The following is a 24,457-nucleotide window of genomic DNA, read 5'->3' on the forward strand; positions in this document are numbered from 1 at the left end:
GTAAGTGCCTGAGGCTAGATTTGAACTCTGCTCTTCCTGATTCCAGGTGTGGAACTCTATGCACTGGGAAAAATCATTGGAAAAGGCAGTGAGGTAGACTCGTGGATAGAGCACCAGCCCTGGAGTTGGGAGGTCCTGGATTCAAATCTGAATTCAGATACTTCCTGGCTACATGTCCTTTCCATTTGCCTAGCCATAACTGCTCTTCTGCCTTGGAACACATACTCAATATCAATTCTAATGCAGAAGATAAGACATATTTAAAACAACAACAAGCACTGGCAATCTCCAAATATAGGAATACCTAATGCAAAAATCAGAATTATTTGTAAATCTGTATGCATCCATGCCAAAATAGTCCAACAGAAGCAGAATTCATAGAAACACCAATTTAGAACTGTTATTTAACCCAACAACTTAATACACTTAAGGAGACTCTAGCCCCTGAAGTTCAAGTGCCCAGAACATGTGATTCGAACCCAGATTCTGTGACTTTTCCTTCCCCTGCACTGCCTGACATCAGAAAGTAAGAGGTGGGAGGTTTTACTAATAAAGAACCTGAGTTCCAGAAACTCAGGTTATATAAATAATTAAGAGGCACAGATTAGAACTGTAGGTCTGCTATCCCAAATGGAGCACTTGTCACAGCGCCATAAAAACATGGCGCCTATCCCCAACGAATTTCATTCTATGTTGGGTTGCATTTGGGTATTTTAGTTTTGAATGTGGATATTGATGATCTAAGGTTCCCTATCCCTAATGTTTTTGTTGTTCTTGTTTGGAAACAAAATAAGAAAGCCTCCCACAAGGAACTTCTCCTACTTATCGTGCTTTGTTCGCTTCCTTTCGTGAAGACGCCATTGGTTCTCCTGATTTGGTTTCAAAATCCTTTCCTGTTGGCTAATAAGACAGCTGGCCTCAAAAATAAAAGATGATGATAATAATTGGAAAAAAGAACTTAATTAAGCAGAACAGATGATTAGTGCCAGAAAGAAAGATTTGCTTAGATAATCCTGTCTAGAAAAATACCTTAATACTTCTCTTCTTAATTAGAATACTTCAATCTATATTTTAGATAGTAGCTCTCAGAAAATAAAACAATTAATAAATTAAATATCATGAGATCAATTAAATTCAACACATATTAAGTCAGGCTCTCTAGTAGGTACTGGGGAGACAAAGACAAAAACCAAATTGCCAAGGGGCTTTTATTCGATTGGAAGAAAAACATGTACATGGTGAAATTATATATACATATATGTGTAACTAAAATAATAGTTTATTTAAGATAAGGGAAGGGAACTGGGATGATCTATTTAAAGACTATAAATAACTTCCTCCCCAATCAAGTTGATAACCTACATTATTTAACACTTCTCTACCTACAAATGGAATTCCTACAACTAGCTAAATTAAGCCCCCCTTTGTTAAGGAATTGAAGGTAGCAGGACCAGGACAAGAGGAAAGACTTCTCACTGACAGTTGGCACTTGGAAGTCTTGAGCAGCTCTGTTGTAAATCACTCTCAGCATCACCAGGATCCACAGGAACAGGCTGGATCCCAAGGAAAGCCACAGGGAGAGACTCTAGCTCTCTAGGTCCACCCCAGGAGACTAGACAGAAACTCCTCCTCCTGCCTGCTTAAGTGTCTCTGAGAAGCACCAACAGTCCTTCCACTTCTCCAGAGTTCTGGAACCTTCCTGCTTCTGCCTTTCAGCATTGCTGATTTCCCTATAACAATAGAAAATTAACTGTAAAATGCAGACAAAGTAATTTCCAGAGAGAAGGCATCAACCCCTAGGGACACCAGATTCCTGTAGGATGTGGCTCTTGGACAGAGCTTTGAAGTAAAGTAGAGTTTAATATTATTCCCAATAATAATAGGGACAGCTGGCTCGATGGATAGAAAGTCAGGCTTGGAGATGGGAGATCCTGGGTTCAGATTTGACCTCAGATGCTTCCTAGCTATGTGACCCTAGGCATGTCATTTGATCCCAATTGCCTAGCCCTTACCTCTCTTCTGCCTTCGAAATGATCATTCTAAAACAGAAGGTAAAGGTTTTATAAATAAATAAATAATAGCTACATTTATTTAGTATCTGAGGTAGCTAGGTGGCACAATGGATAAAGTACTGGTCCTGGAGTCAAGAAGATTTGTCTCCCTGGGTTCAAATCTGGCTTCCCACACTTAATAGTGGTATGACCCTGAGCGTGTCATTTAACTGTTTACCTCAGTTTCCTCACCTGTAAAATGAACTGGAGAAGGAAATAGAGAACTACTCCATTATTTTTGTCAAGAAAACTTTAAATGGGATCAGGAATAGTCAAATGTGACTGAAGAAGAAGAATAAATACGTACTTTCATATCATTGTCAGAATTTATGGGAAGACATGATGCAAGTAGGAATTCTGTATGCCCAGGAGCACAGACTGCCAGAGACAGAAGAGACAGCAGTGATCTTCGAGTCCAAATGTTACCTAAACAAGAATCCCAGTAGTCAGAGTCAGGGAAAGAGAGTGTGACAGCAAGCAAGGAGCTGGAGTGGAATCTTAAGAGTTGAATTTGAAGCCCAGATTTTCCAAGTGCTATCAGGTCATTTCGCTTTTTAGATACTTAATTTTCTGATCTGTAAAATGAGGGAATTGGAAAATATGAGCCCATGAGCCTACTTTCTAATACAAATCTATGATTCTATGAAGAAGCCTTTGCTTGAAGACTACTAATAGAAGGGAACCCTCTGCCTCCCCAAGTAGCCTATCCTTCTTAATTTTCCTTTTAATTTTCTATATTTTTAAATTTTTTAAAACCCTTATTTTCTGTCTTAGAATCAATGCTGCGTATTGGTTCCAAGGCAGAAGAGCAGTAAGGGCTAGCTAATGGGGATTGAGTGACTTTCCCAGGGTCACACAGCTAAGAAATGTCCAAGGCCATATTCGAGCCCAGGACCTTAGACCCTCCTTTTTTTCAGTTATTTCTTTTTGTTTTTGCAGTAAGTGGAAATCTACTTCTAAATATTCCTTTGAATGCTCCTAGTCCACCACTCTAGGGCCAGGCAGAATAAACCTAATTCCTAATCTACAAAACAGCCTTTTGAATGCTTGAAGACATTTCTTGATCCTTCCCACTCTCAACCTTTCACACAAAGTCTTATCTTCCCCAGGCTAAATACTCCTCACTTCTTTCTACTTATCTATCCTAGGGCACATTCTTGGCCCCCTCACGAGCCTTGTTGCCTTCTTCTGTATATTTCCCAGATGATCAATATCTTTCTTCAAATGGCATGACCAACAACAGTATGAAAAATGAGTCCAATACACCAATAAGAAATATATAAATTAAAATGACTTTGAAGTTTCACATGACAAATGCAGAACTTTGTATAGCATGATAGCACATGTATAACTTTTATCAGGTTACATGCCATCTCCAGAAGAGGGGAGGGGTGGGGGGGAGGGAAAGAATCTGTATTGCAAAATGTCAGAAAATGATTATTAAAAGTTGTATCTACGTGAAAGTATGGGCAAAATGCATATCAGACAATTAACCCCTTTGCAAGGGTGGTTGAGGGAGAGAGAAAATCTGAATTCCAAAATGACAGAAGACAATTGTCAAAAATTATTTCTATCTCATAATTGAAAAAATAAAAATTAGTTAACTTTAAAAAGTTATATCTAATTGACTAAATAAAATTTTCAAAAAAAGTAAAAAGTTGTATCTACATGTAATATGGGAAAGTATAATTTTAAAAAAAACTTGAAACTTTTACCTCTAAGACATCCAATTGGCAAAGAGGATAAAAAATGGGAAATAGTCAATCAAGGGGTCATGGGAAGACAAAGTAATATAAGAGAAGTTGCAAAGTGGTACAATCATCCTGGAAAGCAACTTGGCATCATATAAATCATGTCACTAAATCATTCATACCCATTGACCCATTGATCCTTCTTCTGGGCTTATGGAGGTCAATGGTAGAAAGTTCTCCTATGTTACAAAATAACTCTAGAAGTACTTTTCATATTAAACACACACACACACACAGAGGAAAAAATATTCACCCATCAAATAGAAAATGGCTAAACAAATCATTGTATAAAAAGGTAAGAGAATAGTATAGTTCCAAAAGAAATTATTGGTATAAGGGATTTAGGAAATATGACAAGAAAGGGACTTAAGAGCAGAGAGCTCAACCTAAGCAGAACTATATAAATTGACTGTAATTATAATGAAAACAACACTGAATGGCAGCTGAATTCTGCTTATTTACAAAGAACCACCTTAGTGGTTGAATGAATGAAACCCATTTCCTTCCTTCCTCTTAGAAGAGAGGTAGGTGACTACGGGTATTGAATACTACATATTCTGTCAAACACTTGTTTATCTGTCAAGTGTGCATAATTGTGTGTGTGTGTGTGTGTGTGTGAGTGTGTGAAGTTTGATGTGTGTGCATGTGAGGAAGGATGCCAGTGAATTTGTGTGACATGAAAAAAAGGGGGGGCATATGCTGTCAAAATGCATTCATGGAGCACTTAGCAAATCCTCAAAATGGGTCAAGTAGAATTGAGTGCATTTTACCCCCGATAAGATCTGATCACCTCATTACCTCCTTCTTTAGACACTATGCCTATATTGATGCAGCCTAAGACAACAAATATTTACTGAGGTCTTCTATGTGCCAGGCATTGTTTTAGGTAGGAGGGATACAAAGAATGAGCTGCCTGCCAAGTCATTGTTGACTAACAATGAATTTACCAATCCACATCTTTTCCCCCCAAATTGTTTGATAGATGGACTTTCTCTGTCCTGTCTTTGGTGATTTTTAAAAATCTAAATATAGATATATGTAGATATACAAAATCTAAATGGAGGTATGAATTAAAAATCAAAATAAATTTAAATGTTTCTCTATTCAATTTCATCTTATTATTTTTTTGCCCCAAGTTCTACCCCTTTGAACCCTTTATGGTTCTTGCTAGTGTTGTATCCTGGGACAGGTCCTTTTCTCTTATCACTTTCTCAGACTCATTCTGTCCATGGTGTAGGCACTGACTGTATCAGGAGATGTACAGGAATCTGGCTAATGAGATAGGAATGAAAATCAGACTTTTAAAAGTCTTTTTAAAGGGAAGACAACCACCAAATGAACTAGAAGGGACCTTTAGAAACTCCTCTAAAATATCTTAGTCTCAAACAGTACAGTGTTGGAAAGATGATGTTGGGTTTATTAAGTACTTTTTTCTTTGTTTAACTCTAAAAATATTTTGTTTTTTTCAATTACATGTAAAAACAATTTTAATATTCTTTAAAAATTTTTGAATTCCAAATTCTCTCCCTCCTCCCTCTCCTCTCTTCCTCACTCCCTCTTATCTCTACCCCTTCCTTGAAGACAGTAAGAAACCTGACATAGATTTTACATGTTCAATCATTATATACTTAAAAAAAATTAGGTTGTACTTATAAACATTCCCAGTTTCATACATAATCCTCTTTTTTTCTGGTCTGTTTCATAAGTGAAAATGTTACATTTTAATTGTTTAAGGATGAAATAAAAAAATAAGATGCAGAAAATACCCCAATCTCTCAAATTGCCCATATACAAAATATAAACTTCTACCTTTTCTAATAATTTAATGTATAAAATTATGGTTAACATATAAAATATTAATAATTTAATACTTTAATTATTCTTTATTAAGAACAACAGCTAAACCAAAAGAAAAACTAGGGGGAAAACCCTTAGCATAAAAACTGAAGAGTTTTAGGAAACTTTACCTGGAAGCAAATATAAGTTAACAAGAGGCAGGCTTTTCATCTTGTAGATTGATATGTAAGATAACAGAGATGACTAGACTAAATGACTTTGCAATAAGCATATTCCATTTTCTTCTTTCCCAGACTGAAATGATCCTAGTTTAAGTGTGAGGACAGAAACACCTGTGCATTCAAAGGGAGCAATCCCATTTTCAACATAATTAACTCCCTAATTGAGCATCCAAATTTAGTCAGTGTATTTGCATATGGAATTAGCTATGATTCATTACCAAAGCCTTTCCTATGTAATGGTGTGTTCTTTTCTTACAAATCAAATTACCATAAGATGAATGTCATTTGGCAATTATTGGGAAAACATGCATCATTTGAACTAAAGGGAAAAGAAGAAAAAAAGGAAAAAGGAAAAATTGAAACGAAAAGCTTCGGTCACTTCGGAAGTAGTGGAACAACCAGATGGCCTGAAATGGAAAAAGGAAAGGACAGAAATATATCCAGAGACAGAAATTCCCAGTAGAACAGAGGGAAACACATATTTTTAAACCTATTCTAAAATCATCTTGGAAACAAATGTGAAATTCTCAGATATATTATTTTAAAAGTAACAACATTTCCGTTGTTCAGTTGTTTCAGATTCTTCATGGCCCCATGGACCATATCTATCCACGGATTTTCTTGTCAAAGATACTGAAGTGGTTTGCCATTTCCTCTCCAGTGGATCCTTTTATTAGGCCTTCAGAGGTTAAATGACTTGCCCAGGAAGTTTATGAGGCCAGATTTGAACTCAAATCTTCCTGCTTCCAGACCTGGCACTCTATCCACCGAATGAATAAAACAAAATTCAAGAAAGGATCTCTAGATTTAAAAATTCTTTTTTCTTAACTTTTGTTACTTATTTTTGTTGGTTCTCAGTTTAATTGAGTTCCTTCTGTAGTTTCTTCATCCTTTTCAGAAAGATTTCCTTTTTATATTAGTCTTAGAACCCCAATTTCCAACATGGCTTTTGATACAATGCCATGCATCCAGCAACTTTTTGGCTTATCACATACTCAGGGTCCTTTTGGTTTGGGCTAATGCATTAGGGCTCAGGCAAGGACCAGCAAATTCAATTAAGATCAACAAAAATGTATTATATCTCCACAAGGGAATTCCATTAAAACTAATAAGAATTTATTGTGTAAGGTACTGTGCAAGACACCGGAGATACAAAAATGGATATGACAAAGCTGTTCTCTCAAATTGCTTTTAGAACAGAGTTTAGGATCTCTACAAGATTTTTGTTTCTTGAGAAACAGGAATTTATACCCCATCTACTACACTCTCTGCAATACTTACTTGTTCAGGAGGTAACAAACCTGCTTTCATCTTATATCATTTCCTTTCCTATTCCTTTCATCCTTTGGCTCTCACTAAGACCTGGCTCCTTCCCTGATGACACAGCCTCCCTAGTCTCCTTTTCCAATGCTGCTTGCATCTTCTCTCATTCCCACTCAATGGTTGAGGTGGGAGAGTTGGAATACTCTTTGCTTTCCACGGCCACTTCCAGGTACATCCTGTACCTCTATCACTAAGTAATTTCTCCATCCTTGAAATCCACGCAATCCATATCTGCCACCCAATCAGAATTCTAGGAGCTGATGTCTACCAGCTTCCAGGACACTCTCCTCCTCTCCTCAGTGAGTTGATTGCCTGGCTCACAATCTCTCTTTCCAATTCTTGTTCTCGTAATAGGGAACTCTAGCATCCCGTGACACTTCCTCAAACCCTAACCTCACAGTTCGGTTTGCTCGTTTCCCATGGCTTACTTCTCCATTATACCTCAGACACACCCAGAGAGGGTCATACCTTCGACCTTGCCATCCCCAACAAACTACTTCTATGTTCCCTTATCTGACCTCAGTCTCTGGTCATTTTATCTTTTCCCTCTGTCTGTCTTAGAAACACAAGTCCTATTCTTCATCCTCACTCCAGTTCCTGGACCCCTCAGTTCTTTCTGAGACCATCATCTTTGCACTGGCTCTAACTCATATGTATCTATATCTTAGAACCGGTTATACTCTACAATGTCTTCTTGACCAAATCCTTTCCCCCTTGTCCTATCTCTGATCTGACCCTGCCAAGCTTCAATCCAGATCACTCTCACCATCATGCCTTACATGCTGATGCACAAAGCTGAAGGAAATTACAAATCCATGGTGACTGGATCCATTAAACATTTATGCTGCATAATATCAAGTGAGCCCCTACTGCAACAAAGCAATCCCCTCATAATTCCATAAGTTGCCTCATTGGGCAGTTAGGTAATGCAGTGAATAGAGAATTCAAGAAGACTTGAATTTAAATTCAGGCATTTACTAGCTATGTGATCTTTGGCAAGTCACTTCACCCTGTTTGCCTTAGTTTCCTCATCTGTAAAATAAGCTGGAGAAGGACATTGCAAACCACTCCAGTATATTTGCCAAGAAAAACCCTAATGGGGTCATTAAGAGTCAGACATCACTAAAATGACTGAACAACAACAATTGTCCTAGTAGCTCACTCACCACACTGGCTTTTCTAAACTTTCTAATTCCTTCTCAAACTCCCCAGATCTTTCCTTTCCCCAGCCCTCTCAGGTGAGAACCTTGCTTCATATTTCACTGAAAAAAAAGAAGTTGAGACTATTCATCAAAAGCTTCTTTCTTTCTCCTCAATTAAACATTGACAAAAGCCTCCTTCCAGTATCTCTGCCTTGACCTGTCTCACATGATGAGAATTTAACACAATACTTTTTCAGGCTCAATGTTTGGATGACATAAGGCACTTGCACGTCACTGAACATAGAACAATGGAGAAGGTTTACTTTACCCTAACAAAGCAAGGATATACAAAAAGGATATAGTGGCACTTAATTTCCCTGGACATGGCCCCTTTCATAATCCATCCGGACACTGATCAGGATCTGGAGACTTCGGATGGTTACAGGCACCCCCCTCCTCCAAGTCTGAGAAGCCCTGACTACACAAGACTAGGACCTTTTATATTCCTAGACCAGGAAAGTTAATAGGGAATCTGGCATCAGTTCTGTTGTATGATGGGGAGGAAGCTATGACTGTCAGTCAGGGAAATTTTGTCAAGAAAACATTCATCCTGATCTCATTCTATCCTGTCTTCTCCAGCAGATTTCCCTCTCTATCACCTTGACTTTCTCATTTATCTTGAATCTTTCCTTGTCTATTGACTGCTTCTCAACTGCCTACAAATATGCCCATGCCTCCTGTATCCTCAAAAACCCCTCACTTGATCTGTCCATCCTACTTGCTGTTGCCCAATGCCTTTCCTCCTGTTTGTAGTTAAAGGTCGTGCATCCAGTTCCTTTCCTTTCAACTCTTATCCTCCTTGACTTTTCTGTAGCCTTTGACACTGTCTTCTCTCTAGGTTTTTGGGACACGACTCTTCTGGTTTTCCTCCTATCTATCTGACTACTCTTCAGCCTCCTTTATTGGGTCTTCATCCTGATCATGACCACCTACCAAGGGTGTCCCACAGGGCCCTATCCTAGGCTCTCTTCCCTTCTCCCTCTATGCTATTTCAGCTGATGACATCATCAGGTATCATGAAATCAAGTGCTGATGGTTCTCATATCTCCTTATCTAGTCCTAACGTCTCTGCTGACCTCCAGTCTCACATAACCAATTGTCAGTTCAAACTGGATATCTGATAGACATCTTAAACTCAACATGTCCTTAACTGAGCTCATTATCTTTCCCAAACATCTTGCCTTCTTCAAGTGCATCACTATCTTCCCAGTCCCTGAAAATCAAAACCTCAATATCACCCTCAACTCCTAACTCTCTCACCCTCATATTCAATCTGTTGCCATGACCTGTTGATTTTAACTTTGTCACATCTCTCCAAATGCTCCCTCCTCTCCTCTGATACCACCACTACTCTATGATGATGATGAAAGCCCTTCATCATCCCATGACTAGACTATTACTATAGCTTGCTGGTTGTCTCCTGATTCCTCTTCCCACTCATCGTTTTCTTACTTTCTGTCTAAGTAACAACTCTAAGACAGAAGGGTAATGGTTAGGCAAATGGGATTAAGTGACTTGCCCCAAGTCACACAGCTAGGAAATGTCTGAGGCCAGATTTGAACCCAGGATCTCCCATCTCTAGGTCTGGCACTCATATTCAATGAGCCACCTAGCTGCCCCTCTACCCACTCATTCTATAGTCAGCTATTAAAGTGATCTTCCTAGAGCAAAAGTCTCTCCTCCCCCTCTTCGAAAACTCTAAGGGCTTCCTGTCACCTCTAGGGAAAAAAACCCCATGTTTGGCATTCTAAACCATTCAAAAACTGTCTGCCACCTTTCCAGTCTTCTTACATCTTATGTCTCACCTATGAAGTCCACAATCCAGTGACACTGTTCTCACTGTTTTTTGCACATGACACTCATCTTCAAGTTTTGAAGACTTTTTTTCCCTCATCATCTTTGCCTCTTGACTTCCCTGGTCTTCCTCAAGTCCTAGAGTAAATCTAAGCTCTTACAAGAAGTTTTCCCCAACTTTCCCTTCTTAATTCCAGTGCTTTCTCTTTCTTTCTCTTAGTTCTTTAATATTTATTTTGTTTATACCTTATATACCTGTTTTATATATTTGTTTTCATGTTGTCTCCCCCATTAGATTGTAAGTGCCTTGAGGGCAGGCACTATCTTTTGTGTCTTTTGGTATCCTTAGCCCTTAGAACAATGCCTCACACACAGTAATGGACATTGAATACATTTTTGTTGCCTGCCTGACTTTACTTCTTCAGACTCGTTTTCTTTTTTTTTTTTAATTTTTTTAAATTTTATTATTATTATTATTTTTTAAACCCTTACCTTCCATCTTGGAATCAATCTTGTGTATTGGTTCCAAAGCAGAAGAGTGGTAAGGGCTAGGCAATGGGGGTCAAGTGACTTGCCCAGGGTCACACAGCTGGGAAGTGTCTGAGGCCAGATTTGAACCTAGGATCTCCCATCTCTAGCCCTGACTCTCAATCCACTGAGCTACCCAGCTGCCCCCAGACTCATTTTCTTTTTTTTTTATTATAAATTATTGTATTTTTGAAAGTTTGTCAACTTTTTTGTGGACTCCATTTCTTTTTTTTTAATTTTATAGTATTTTATTTGATCATTTCCATGCATTATTCATTAAAGACAAAGATCATTTTCTTTTCCTCCCCCCCACCCCCCATAGCCGGCGTGTCATTCCACTGGGTATCACATGTGTTCTTGATTCGAACCCATTGCCATGTTGTTAATATTTGCATTAGAGTGTTCTTTTAGAGTCTCTCCTCTGTCATGTCCCCTCAACCACTGTAGTCAGGCAGTTGCTTTTCCTCAGTGTTTCTACTCCCACAGTTTGTCCTCTGCTTATGGATAGTGTTTTTTCTCCTAGATCCCTGAAGATTGTTCAGGGACATTACACCGCCACTAATGGAGAAGTCCATTATGTTCAACTATACCACAGTGTATTAGTCTCTGTGTACAATGTTCTCCTGGTTCTGCTCCTCTCGCTCTGCATCACTTCCTGGAGGTCGTTCCAGTCTCCATGGAATTCCTCCACTTTATTCCCAGACTCATTTTCTTATCTCAAAATTAAGAAAATTGGATTGGATGATACTCATTACTGTTTTGGGTTTTTTAATTTTTTTAATTATTTATTTACTTTTAACATTCTTTCCTTTTTAAATTTTTATTTCTACATTCTTTCCCTCTCTTCCACTGCTTCCCCTATCCACTGAAAAGGCAAGAAATATGATAATTATATATGTAAAATCATACAAAACATATTTCCATATTATCCATGTTTCCAAAAAAAGCAAAAGAAAAATAAAGAAAATGAGAAAATTATATTTCAATCCTCACTCAGAGTTCATCAGCATTTTCTCTGGAAATCTACAGCATTTTTCCATCATGGGTCCTTGGAATTGTCTTGGTATCATTGTATTGAGTTGCCAAGTCTTTCACAGTTGATCATCATTACAACCTTGCTCTTACAGTGCATCATGATTTCTTGGTTTTTCTCACTTTACTTTATATCAGTTCATATAGGTTTTGTCAAGTTTTTCTGAAATCAATTTACACCCCATTATTTTTTTCTAGCACAATAGCACATCACAATAGCACAACCATACACTACAACTTGTTTAACATTTCCCTAATAGAAATCAACCAAACCAAAGATCTTTGGTAGCTACAACTTTCCCCTTTTGGATACTGTTTGGATACATGAAAATTATGAAGTTATGTGACTTTTAAAAATTTGAATTAATTTATTTAGTCAATTTAGAACATTCTTCCTTGGTTATAAGAATCATATTATTTTCTTCCCTCCCCTCCCCCCACCCTTCCCACAGCCGAGGCTCAATTTCACCGGGTATTACTTGTGTCCTTGATTAGAACTTATTTCCATGTTGTTGGTGTTTGCACTAGGATGTTCATTTAGAGTCTCCATCCCTAGCCATGTCCCCTCAACCCATATAATCAAGCAGTTGTTTTTCTTCTGTGTTTCTACTCCCACAGTTTTTCCTCTGAATGTGGATAGTGTTCTTTCTCAAAGATCCCTCCAAGTTGTTCAGGATCACTGCATTGCCACTAATGGAGAAGTCCATTACGTTCTCTTGTACCACAGTGTGTCAGTCTCTGTGTATAATGTTTTCCTGGTTCTGCTCCTCTCACTCTGCATCACTTCCTGGAGGTCGTTCTAGTCTCCATGGAATTCCTCCACTTTATTATTCCTTTTAGCACAATAGTATTCCATCACCAACAGATACCACAATTTGTTCAGCTATTCCCCAATCGAAGGGCAGCCCCTCATTTTCCAATTTTTGGCCACCACAAAGAGCGCAGCTATGAATATTCTTGTACAAGTGTTTTTCCTTATTATCTTTTTGGGTTACAAACCCAGCAGTGCTATGGCTGGAGCAAAGGGCAGGCAGTCTTTTAGCTCCCTTTGGGCGTAGTTCCAGATTGCCCTCCAGAATGGTTGGATAAATTCACAACTCCACCAGCAATGCATTAATGTCCCGACTTTGCCACATCCCCTCCAGCATTCATTACTTTCCTTTGGGGTCATGTTAGCCAATCTGCTAGATGTGAGGTGATACTGAAATGATGAGATTTTAAGACAAAGATAGAAGTGATAACCTATTTTAAGGCAGGGAGAGCTTGGGGAAAGTCATGAAGGAAGCAATTTTATTTATTTATTTTTTAAACCCTTACCTTCCATCATAGAAGGCAGAAGAGCAGTAAAGGCTTGGCAATGGGGGTTAAGTCACTTGCCCAGGGTCATACAGCTAGGAAGTATGTGAGGCCAAATTTGAACCTAGGACCTCACATCTTCAGGTTTGGCTCTCTATTCTCTGAACCACTTGGCTGCCTCCAAAGCAGGTTTATTTTCTTCGAGTATCTTTTCTTAGTTTCTTCTTTCTTTCCTTCTTTAAAGATACACAGAGCTCTTGGATTATCTCTGCCTGCTTAGGTGCCCTCTCATCCATTCTGGTACCCTCAGCCTCCTTCCTCCTTAAGCACTTCCCTGTTTCTACCTCTCACTTCACTGCTTATGAGTAATGACCTACTGTTGCCTATCTCATTTTCTGCTATATAGCTTAGTACACTTACTTCTTGGAAAAGATCTGATAAGCTAATCCAAAGCAAATGTTAACCCTGAAAACTACTTAATGTGTTCCCTCTTCCAAAGGTAACATATTAACCTTTCATGACTCAAAGATATTAAGGCATGAGTCTTGGTACTTAGAATAATGGAAAGACCACTGGATTTGTATGTCAGATGTCCAGGTTTCAATCTCGTCTTTGCTCATTAGAGGCAGAAGGGATGGGCTGTTGATTCAAGTCATTCCACTGAAATTTCCTACTTGGGTGTCCTCCCTGGATTTTGATTTCCTAATCTGTAAAATGAAGGGTTTTGATGGGATGACCTCTGAGGTCCTCTTCAGCCCTGGATCCATGATCATATTGTTCCTCATAATAATAATAACTAACATATATATATATATATATATATAAAGTTTACTATACCAGGTATTGTGCTAAAGCACTTTATAATTATTATCTCATTTAATCTTCACAACAACCCTGGGAGGAAAGTGCTATTATTATCCTCATTTACAGAGGAGAAGATTGAGTCTTATAGAGGCTAAGTGACTTGCCAAGAGTCACACAGCCAATAAATGTCTAAGGCTAGATTTGAACTCAGATTTAGCCTGACTCTAGGCCTGGTGTTCTATCCCCTCTACCACCTAGCTGCTCATTTTATTCCCTTTATGCCCACTGTGATTATAGACTTAAGCTAGAAGGCAAGGACTTTTCCATTTTTCTCTAGTTTTCTGAACCTACAGTAAGAAATGGTAGAGATAGTAGATAAGAGCAACTTTGGGATAAAGAAGACCAGAAGTGAAACTTAACCTCTAACACATTCTCAATATATGACAAATAATTATCTCGAATTCTCAAAATATATCAACAAATAACAAATCATTTAACCTCTCAAGGCTCCAGACAACTACAGCTTTAGATTATGGGAGAATTGCCCACTTACATTGATGGAGAGTGCTTCCACACTGAGAAATCTCTACATAACTTAAAATCATAGATTTGGGGAAGGACGTTTCCACACCAGGCAATTCCTTCACCAAGGTGTCCCTTTTCTCTCCCTCCATGAAAAAAAAAAAGAAATAAATAACAAAAAAATGAAATGCTAATGGTAGAATTTCAGAAATAACCAGGTTCCAAGCAAATAATGAATACCATGATGAGTTGATGTTTGAATTTGTACTTTTTAAAAGATGTGTATCTGTATGTAAAACATGGTAACTGGGTCCTGCCCTTTGGAGATATATAATGAAAATTCAAATATTAATATCACTTCACCACATTAAGGACAATAAGGACCTAGCTCTATAAACAATAGACTAGTGATGTACCTAAAATCACATCATGAAGAGGCTTGAATTAAATGGATTAAATAATTAAAAAATAAAATAAAGTCACACCATGGAATTATCTGACACTAATAAACACTGATTTTCTACTAGATGCCAGGCACTGTGCCAAGAGCTAAGGATAGAAAAACAGGCAAAAGAAATTCTCTGCCTTTCCTCAAGGAGCTCACAATCTAATGGGAAGTCAAGATGCAAACACACACAGAGTAAATATATACAGGATAGATAGGAAATAATTGATGGAAGGCACTGGAATTAAGAGTTGAGAAAGGCTTCTTCTAGAAGGTAGGATTTTAGTTCAGACTTTAAGGAAGCCAGGGAAGCTAGGAGGCAGAGACGGGGAAGGAAAACAGAGGGAGAGCATTTCAAGAATGGAGGGCAGTCACAGAAAATGCCTGGAACTGAGATGGAGTATGTCATTCACAGAATAGCAAAAAGCCAGTGTTACATAGCAGGAAGAAAAGTGTGTGAAGACTGCAAAAGTAGGAGGAACTAGGTTATAAAGGACTTTGGAAGCCAAACAGGATTTTGTATTTGAACCTAAAAGTGAAAGGGAGTCTCTGGAGTTTATTGAATAGCCAGGTAGTCACCTGGGTCAGAGCTGTGTTTTTAGGAAAATCACTTTAATGGCTAAATGGAGAATGGATTGGGGTGGTGAGAGAATTGAGACAAGCAGACATACCAGGTATTGCAATAGTCCAAGTGAGAGTCTATGAGAACTCATTAGAGTGATGGTGGAGTCAGAGGAGAGAATGTGATAGAGACAAGAGATGCTGCCAAGGTGAAATAAAAACACCTCGGCAAAAGATTGGATATGGGAGGATGAGATATAGAGAGGAATCCAGGATGACTCTTTGGTTATGAGCCTGAGGGACTAGGCAGATGGTGTCACCCTTTACATCAATATGGAAGGTAGGAGGTGAGGATGCTTTAGGAGGAAGGATAATGTACTTCAGACATTTTGAATTCAAAATGTACACCAGAGATACATTTTGAGAGTCCTGAAGAGCAGTTGGAGTTGTGAGAATGGAGGTCAGCAGAGAATTTGAGGCAGGATAGGTAAATTTGAGGATCATCAGCATAGAGATAGTACTTAAATTTATGGAAGCTCATGAGATTACTAAGTGAATTAGTATAGAGGAAGAATAGAAGATCCAGGACAGAACTCTGAAGGACAGCTATGGTTAGAAGGTATCATCTGAGAGCATTCAGCAAAGAAAACAGAGAAGGAGCTGTCAGATAGGTAGGGTGGAGAACAAGAAGAGAATGGTATCCTCAAAACCTAGAGAGAAGAAAGTATCAAGGAAGAGAGGCTAATCAATAGTGTTAAAGACTACAGAGATATCAAGGAGAATTAGAATTGAGAAAAGGTCATTGAATTTGGTAGCTAAGAGATAATTAGTAACTTAGAAGAGAGCATTTCAGTGGAATGATGAGGTCCAAAGCCAGACTGTAGAGAGAGTGAGAAAGGGGTGGCACCTATGATAGATTTTGATTAGCTATGAAATGCAAAAGAAATATAGGATGACAGTAGAAATAGAAAGATCAAGTAGATCTTTGAGGATGGAAAGGCATGGGCATGTTTTTAGGCTTTAGAAATGAACCAATAGACAGAAGATTGAAAATAATTGAAAGAACAGGGAAAGCAGAGAAGGATACAGGATACAATGAGATCATTTGAACAAGTAGAGGGGTTCCCCTTAGTAAGGAGTAGCACCACTTCATCATATGAGACAAGGGGGAAGGAGAGAAAGGTGGCAGAAGGCTCCTGTACAATAAGAGATAAGGAAGATGGAAAAGAGGGAGTTCATGGTGAATGACTTCAATTTTTTTTCTATAAAATATGAGGCAAGGATCTCAGGTGAGAGACTGGGGCAAAGAAAAGTCATGAGAGGTTTGAGAAGAGCTAAAAAGGTTTGGAGAAGTCATTTTAGGATGATGAGTTGAAAAGGAAGATAGAATAGGATTGCAGCGCAGCAGTGAGGGGCCAGGTGAGGTCATATAAAACAAATCTGCAATTGGACCCAATCAGAATGGTTGTTTGATTTTCTCACACATTCGCCTTCATTCACCAGAACATGTGTAGGAAAGAAGGCAGTGAGTAGTGGGAGTGATCCAAGGCTGAGGTATGACAAGGGAGTTAGGGAAACAGAGCAAAGGACAGTGTAGAGATGAATTGTTCACCAATGGGTCAAGATGGGAAGAAGAGGAGAGTGGCTAGTGCAGAGGAGATGGCTTGAGAGAGAACTGAAGGGCCAAATGACTAGAGATTATGGTATTGACAAAGAGTAGTGAATAATAGCAAGATCAAGATCATCTTTGTATAAAGCTGAGGTAGAGTGGAGGAGTTGAATAGGTTGAGGAACTGTGCAGTTAGAGTATTAAAGGGAGAAATCAATAGGTATATTAAAGTTCCCTAGTATGAGGACAGGAATTGGGGAGGAGAGAAAAATTGTGCCTATGTATAGAACTCATTGAGGAAAGAAAGGGAGAGGTTTAGGGTCTGTGGACAACAATCATCAGACTTTTGGTCAGGTAGCAGATAGCGTGAACCTCAGAGGAGGAGAGGTTGCTATGTTACTATTGAGGAAGAGTGAGAACCTAGAAGGAGTCTAGGGGGAGCAAAGAGCATTCCAATCCCCCACTTTGTCCAGTGACTTGAATGAGTGAAGATACCACCAGTACTGAAAAGGGTGGCCAGGGAGGCTAGGTCATTGGGGGAAGCTGGGTTTCAGAAAGAGCTAGTAGATGGAAGGAGTGGGAGAAGAAAAGATTTAAAATGAAAGGAAGTTTGTTATCTATGGGACAAGTATTCCAGAGAGTACAATGAAAGGGTTGGGCAGAATTAGGCTGATAATTTTGGGATGGGATAGCTGAGGGAAATGAGGGTGAGAAATCAGGTAGTAGGAGGTGTGGGCTGTGGAGCTCAGAATCACTGAGATATAAAGGATATAACCAAGACTAAGGATGTTCATCTTTGAATGTAGGGTGCCACTGCTCAACCCTCAAAGGATAGGCGCAGCAAGAGGCTACCTAGCAGCAGTGAGTGGAACTCTCCTTGCATCAGTACAGATGGAAGTGGTGGTTTGGGGCTGGTGGAAGATCTTGAGTAGGGAGGACCTTTCCTTAGGGGACAAAATACACCCAGTAGGATTTGGCAGTCACAAGGCATTATGGAGCTGGCCTGAGGTCTCCTCACCTGAGGAGGCTGACGATGACTCTAAGAATAAACCTGTAACTGAATTATTTGAAATATTAGCCAACAATTTTGAATATGATTCTATGAGCCTATAATGCTATGATTCTTAGCAAGAATAAATCTATGGTTGGATTACTTGAAAGATTAAAGATTTTTAAATTTTGAATATGCTGTCACCTATAAAGGCTGAGGAGGTTTGAGGAGGGAAAGTTTTTGGTTAAAATTTACATTGATAAAATTTGCATTGATAAAATGGATGTAATAGGTAGAAATTAATTTCACATCTATCTATTTGTGCATAGAATCTGTCCTTTGCTAGCTTCTTTCCTTCTGTTATTGTTTCAGATATTCCACGTGCGGGGATTGTACAGATCATTCCTTATCCTCTTTCACCTGTTCATATTGTACAAACTTCCCAGAGCTAGATGGTTTCCCAAAACCTTGCCTTGTAATGTGACTCAGAACATTATGGAAGCCAGTGTGATGGTAAATTGCACAGAAAAACATCTCACAGAAATCCCAAATGGAATTCCTTCCAATACAACCAACCTGACCCTCACCATCAATCACATCCCCAAAATTTCCCCAAACTCCTTTGCTGGTCTGAAAAATCTGGTAGAAATTGATTTCCGATGCAATTGTGTTCCTGTCCGACTAGGACCAAAAGACCGCATCTGCACCAAGAGGCCAAATATCGACTCTGGCAGCTTTAGAAATCTCACTAAATTGAAGTCACTGTACCTGGACGCAAATCAACTCTCTGAAATACCTTTGGACCTTCCTTCAAGTTTGCAGTTGCTGAGTCTTGAAGCAAACCACATCTTTTCCATCACCAGAGAGAATCTTACTGACTTAGTCAACCTAGAAATACTCTATCTGGGCCAAAATTGTTATTTCCGTAATCCTTGCAATGATTCTTTTTCTATAGAAAAAGATGCCTTCCAGAGCTTGAGGAATTTAACATTATTATCTCTAAAGGCTAACAATTTAACTGCTGTTCCTACTGTTTTGCCTTCCAGTTTAACAGAGCTCTACCTTCATAACAATAATATCCAAAGATTTAAAAAGGATGATTTCCACAACCTCTACCAATTACAAATTCTCGACTTAAGTGGAAATTGCCCTCGTTGTTTCAATGTTCCATTTCCTTGTATCCCTTGTCCAAACAATAGTCCATTAGTGATCCATGGAGGTGCTTTTGATTCCTTAAGTGAATTAAAAATTTTGCGTCTCCATAGCAATTCACTCCAACATATACCCAAGAGTTGGTTTAAAAACACTAAAAAACTTGAAGAACTTGACCTTTCCCAAAACTTTCTGGCCAAAGAAATTGGAGAAGCCAAGTTTTTGAATTCTCTTGTCAATCTTAAAGGCCTGGATTTGTCTTTCAATTATGAACCACAGGTCTACCGGGCTTATTTAAACTTGTCAAACACATTTGCTTCACTGAAAAATCTGAAAATCTTGCGGCTCAAAGGGTATGTCTTTAAGGAACTGCAAAGCACCCATCTCTTTTACTTAAAGAATCTCTCACAGCTTGAAGTATTAGATCTTGGTACTAACTTTATCAAAATTGCTGACCTGAGTGTGTTCAAAAACTTCCCAGCCCTGAAGAACATTGATCTTTCTGTTAATAAAATATCTCCTAGAGAATCAAGTCAAAATGGATTTTGTTCCATGGCCAGGACTTCTACAGAGTTTCAAACTTCATTTGAAAACATTCATTATTTTAGATATGATGAGTTTGCCCGAAGATGCAAATTTAAAAGCAAAGAGGAGCCTTTTCTCCCACTGCTCAGAAATGACTGTGAATCATATGGAGAAACCTTGGATTTAAGCAGAAATAATCTCTTTTTTGTCAAGCCCAGTGATTTTGAGGATCTTTCCTTCCTGAAGTGTCTGAATCTGTCAGGAAATAGCATTAGCCAAACTCTCAATGGCAGTGAATTCCAACCTTTAGCAAAACTGAAATACCTAGATTTCTCTAACAACAAACTTGATTTGCTTCACTCAACAGCTTTTCAGGAGTTACAGGAACTAGAAGTCCTAGATATTAGTGGGAATAGTCATTACTTTCAGTCAGAAGGGATCACGCACATGCTCAATTTCACCAAGAACCTCCAGGTTTTGAAGAAATTGATGATGAATGGGAATGATATCTCGACCTCCACTAGCACAGAAATGGAAAGTGAGTCTCTAAAGATTCTGGAGTTCCGAGGAAACCACTTGGATGTTTTGTGGAGAGATGGTGATAACCGATATTTGGGGTTCTTCAGGAATCTGATCCATCTGGAAGTGTTGGATATTTCTCAGAATTCCCTCAGTTTTTTGCCCACTGGAGTTTTTGAGGGTCTGCCTCCAAATCTAAAGACTCTCTTGTTGTCCAAAAATCAAATTAAGTCTTTCAACTGGAATAAACTCAGCTGTCTTCAGAATCTAGAAACGCTGGATCTCAGTCACAACCTCCTGAGCAGAGTTCCTGAAGTATTATCCAATTGTTCCAGAAGTCTCAAGAAACTGATACTCAGTTATAACCAAATCCATCAGCTGACAAAGAATTTTCTCCAAGATGCTTTTCAGCTGAGATATCTAGACCTCAGTTCAAACAAACTTCGGGTCATTCAGAAGTCCAGCTTTCCAGAAAACGTCCTTAACCAACTTGACGTGCTGCTCTTACATGGCAATCGTTTTTTTTGTAACTGTGATGCTGTGTGGTTGGTGTGGTGGATTAACCAAACTGAGGTAACTATTCCTTATCTGGCCACTGAAGTAACCTGTGCAGGACCAGGAGTACACAAAGGCCAGAGCTTGATTAAGCTCAATTTATATACCTGTGAGTTAGATTTAATTAATTCGATTCTGTACATGACCTCCATGTTCATCATTCTCTGCCTAATGGTTATTCCAGTTGCAAGCCATCTCTATTTCTGGGATATGTGGTACAGCTATCACTTCTGTAAAGCCAAATTAAAGGGGTATCAACGTCTCATTTCCCCACAGTTCTGCTATGATGCTTTTATTGTCTATGACACCAGTGATCCAAAGGTGGTGGAATGGGTTTTCAAAGAACTGGTGGAAAACATTGAAAGCCAAGGAGATAAACAATTCAATTTGTGTCTTGAAGAACGAGACTGGATACCTGGAAAACCAGTTTTGGAAAACCTGTCCCATAGTATACAATTAAGCAGAAAAACAGTATTTGTGATGACAAATGCCTATGTCAAGTCAGGGAATTTTAAGACTGCATTTTACTTGTCACATCAAAGACTCATGGATGAAAAAGTCGATGTGATTATTCTGATATTTCTTGAAAAAGCTTTTCAGAGATCTAAGTATCTCCAACTCAGAAAAAGATTGTGCAAGAGCTCTGTCCTCGAGTGGCCCACCAACCCACAGGCTCATCCCTATTTCTGGCAATGTCTAAAAAATGCCATAGCCACAGACAATGACACAGTCTACAGTAAAGTGTTTAAAGAGACTCTCTAGTTCTTTTCTTCAAAAACCACTTGATAAAAAAAGTTATCAGTGTTTCATATGGGATAGGAAGTGAATGTCCCATTGCAAAAAAAAAAAATTGTTCCTGGACAATATTGAGGGACCTTCTAAGAATATAGACACTGGATCAGATAAATATATTATCTCAGCTACAAGGGAGGTACCAGTGCCCCCATTTAAATCCTCCACCTCTAATCTCTTTTGTTTTCTTTATGTCTTTTTTTTAAAAAAAAAAACATTCTCTTCTGTTTTAGTGTCAATTCTAAGACAGAAGAAGGGCAAGGGCTAGGAAATTGGGGTTAAGTGACTTGCCCAGGGTCATATAGCTAGGCTGTGTTCAAGACCCCATTTAAATCTAGTTCTGTGTGATTTTTAGACAAGTCTCTTCATTTGCCTGGTTCTAAATTTCCACATCTGTAAATCAAAGTGCTTGGTCTAGATGGTTTCTCAGTTTCTTTCCAGCATTAGTTCTATGATTAGATTAAAAATATCGTGGAAAGGAGGGAAGAGCAGGAAATCCAAAGTTCTTTTCCTTTCAATCAAGTTACATTGCTGACTTGCAAAATCCAAAAGATGCTTGCTCTGTACCCAATAAGTACTTGAGTTCATAGAGTTGAAATTATACCTAGTATATATATATGTGTGTGTATATATATGTAATATTGAGCACTAAAATTTGCAAAGTGTTTTATAAATACTATCTTCTTGTAGCCTCACAACAACCCTGTGAGGTAGGTAGTATTATTATCTTCATTTTACAGATGAGGAAACCGAGGCAAATAGAGGATGAGACTTGCCCACAGTCATAAAGTCAATCAATCAAATTTATTAAATATATACTACCAGCCAGGCACCGTGCTATATACTGGAAGTGAATGATGCCAGATTTGACCTCAAGTCTTTCTGACTAGTTCTATTATTCTAACTGTTATGCCACCTTGGTTGTGTGTATGTGACACCAAATTAGGAGAATTATGGCATTTCCATTTTTTTAAACACTTTCCTTCTGTTTTAGGATTATACTACATGTCAGTTTCCAGACAAAGGAACAGTAAAGTCTACGAAACAGGGTTTGAGTGACTTGCCCAACAAGGAAGCATCTGAGATCAGATTTGAATCCAGGACCTCCTGTCTCTAGGTTTGGCTCTCAAGCAACCGAGAGGTCCCTAAGAAATTCATTTTTTAAAAAGAAGTCAACCAAAAAGCCATTTAGTTCTGAGTAGCCCCCTTGACCCAAAGGTTTCTTGACCAGTTGATTCTGCATTTTGTAGACACACAGTCTATTTCATGCAGACTTGTGCCCCAGTCTGTGCCTGGGTGGCTGTTATTTTCCTGCTTTTCCCCCCTCATGACCAGATGCAGAGTATGATGGGCATATAATGAGCAAAAGTCTTATGCTTAATGGAAGCAAGCTGAGCTAACATGGAAAATTTTCTGACATTGTTCAGCTGTCTCTCAGAGTAATGGACTTCATCTTTGATTAATCCATCTGTCAATTATTTTATCTAGACTGCCACATACTGTACACACAGAAAAAATTGTTCTCTCCAAAGGCATATTACTAATACTGTTTAGATAACTAATGTGGTACATCTGTGAGGACCAAGGATTCTGGCAAATGGAAATGGACTCTTACAGTCTGGCAGCCTGAGTGGGAAGAGGACATTGTTGTAGCTAGAATACCAAGATGCCCAAGGACACTGATTTTTAAAAATCCAGCCTAAAACAATAGAAATGTAGTATCCTTGTTAATAAGATAGTGAAGAGAATGTTGAACTCTGGTTTTCATTTTTTTACACATTGTACACTCCTGGACAGGTCCCATGATTTGCATAACGAAGCTTAGTAAGACTGGAAAAACTCTCAGTCTTAATCAGCCTCTGATGAGGAAAGAAGACCAGGATTCTAGTCCCAAGCTCATTATGTATAATTTAAAAATATATTTGTTTTATTTCTAAGACATTATACGAATAAACAAAAATTAGATTGCAATGGCCATCTAATCCAACCCAACCAACATTTATTTAAGTGCCTGTTATGTACAAGGACAAAATAAAAAACAAGTCTCTGTCCTCCAGGGGTTTATAATCTATGGCTGATTGATCAGTTCCAATGGTTGTTTTTTGTTTGGTTGGTTTTTTACTACCCTTTTCTTCTGTCTTGGAATTGATACCAAGTATTAGCTCCAAGGAAGAAGAGTGGTAAGGGGCAGGCAATTGGGGTTAAGTGACTTGCCCAGAGTCACACAATTAGGTAGTATTTGAGATCAGATTTGAACCCAGGTCCATTCCATTTCCAGGATTAGCTCTCTATCCAATGAGCAACCTAACTTCTCTCTGGATGATTGTTAAGGAAGAAAACTGAACAATATCATCTGAGAACTAGGGGAAGGCAATGTAGTAGAGTCGAATGAATGTTGGACTTGAATTCAGGAGATTTCTGGGTTCACATTTTGCCCTTTGTACCAGAATGTTTTGTAACCACAGACAGGTGATGTGATTGTTCTGAACCTTCATTTTTTATCTGTAAAATGGAGTCGGCAATGAAGAGCTGTGTAATTCTTATTTAATTTTTCCCAAGCTGTACTTTTCCTGTAGGGTAATTTGAAGATGAAATAAAAAGAAATGCATGTAATAAAATAACATATATAAAGTGTTTTTTAAACCTTAGACCTCTATTTAAATTCTAGACATTAACAGTTCAATCTGGATGTAGGTAGTACATTGACCTGATATGACAAAATAAATTTGACAAGAATATGTTAACATATCCAGACAAATTCAAAGAATCCCAAGAGCATCAATTTTGCATCAGAACCTTACAAAAAAGGTCCTGACCTCGTTAGAGGAATTAACACGGTAACAAAAGTTACAAAGCATACTTGAGTAGCACTAAATTCATTCCTCAGAGCAACACCAAGTATATGGGATAGATGGAGAAATATATTAACCTTGAAAGCAAATTGGCATTCATATGCCTTGGCTTTGACATTCTGGGGAGAGAAATAC

General features: G+C 38.5%; 1 protein-coding gene across 1 annotated transcript in view; it reads left to right on the top strand.

The window, feature by feature from the left end:
- TLR7 (toll like receptor 7) overlaps positions 1-24,088 on the top strand; it is a 37,025-nt gene extending 12,937 nt beyond the window's left edge. Inside the window, exon 2 of the mRNA XM_007500926.3 lies at positions 18,300-24,088. Within this exon, the coding sequence (XP_007500988.2) occupies positions 18,300-21,440 (3,141 nt within the window). The 3' untranslated portion in view covers positions 21,441-24,088. The remainder of the gene's footprint in view (positions 1-18,299) is intronic.
- Positions 24,089-24,457: the final 369 nt, after the last annotated feature.

The sequence above is a fragment of the Monodelphis domestica genome, chromosome 8 (assembly GCF_027887165.1).
Source record: "Monodelphis domestica isolate mMonDom1 chromosome 8, mMonDom1.pri, whole genome shotgun sequence".
In the NCBI taxonomy this organism is placed as follows: Eukaryota; Metazoa; Chordata; class Mammalia; order Didelphimorphia; family Didelphidae; genus Monodelphis; species Monodelphis domestica.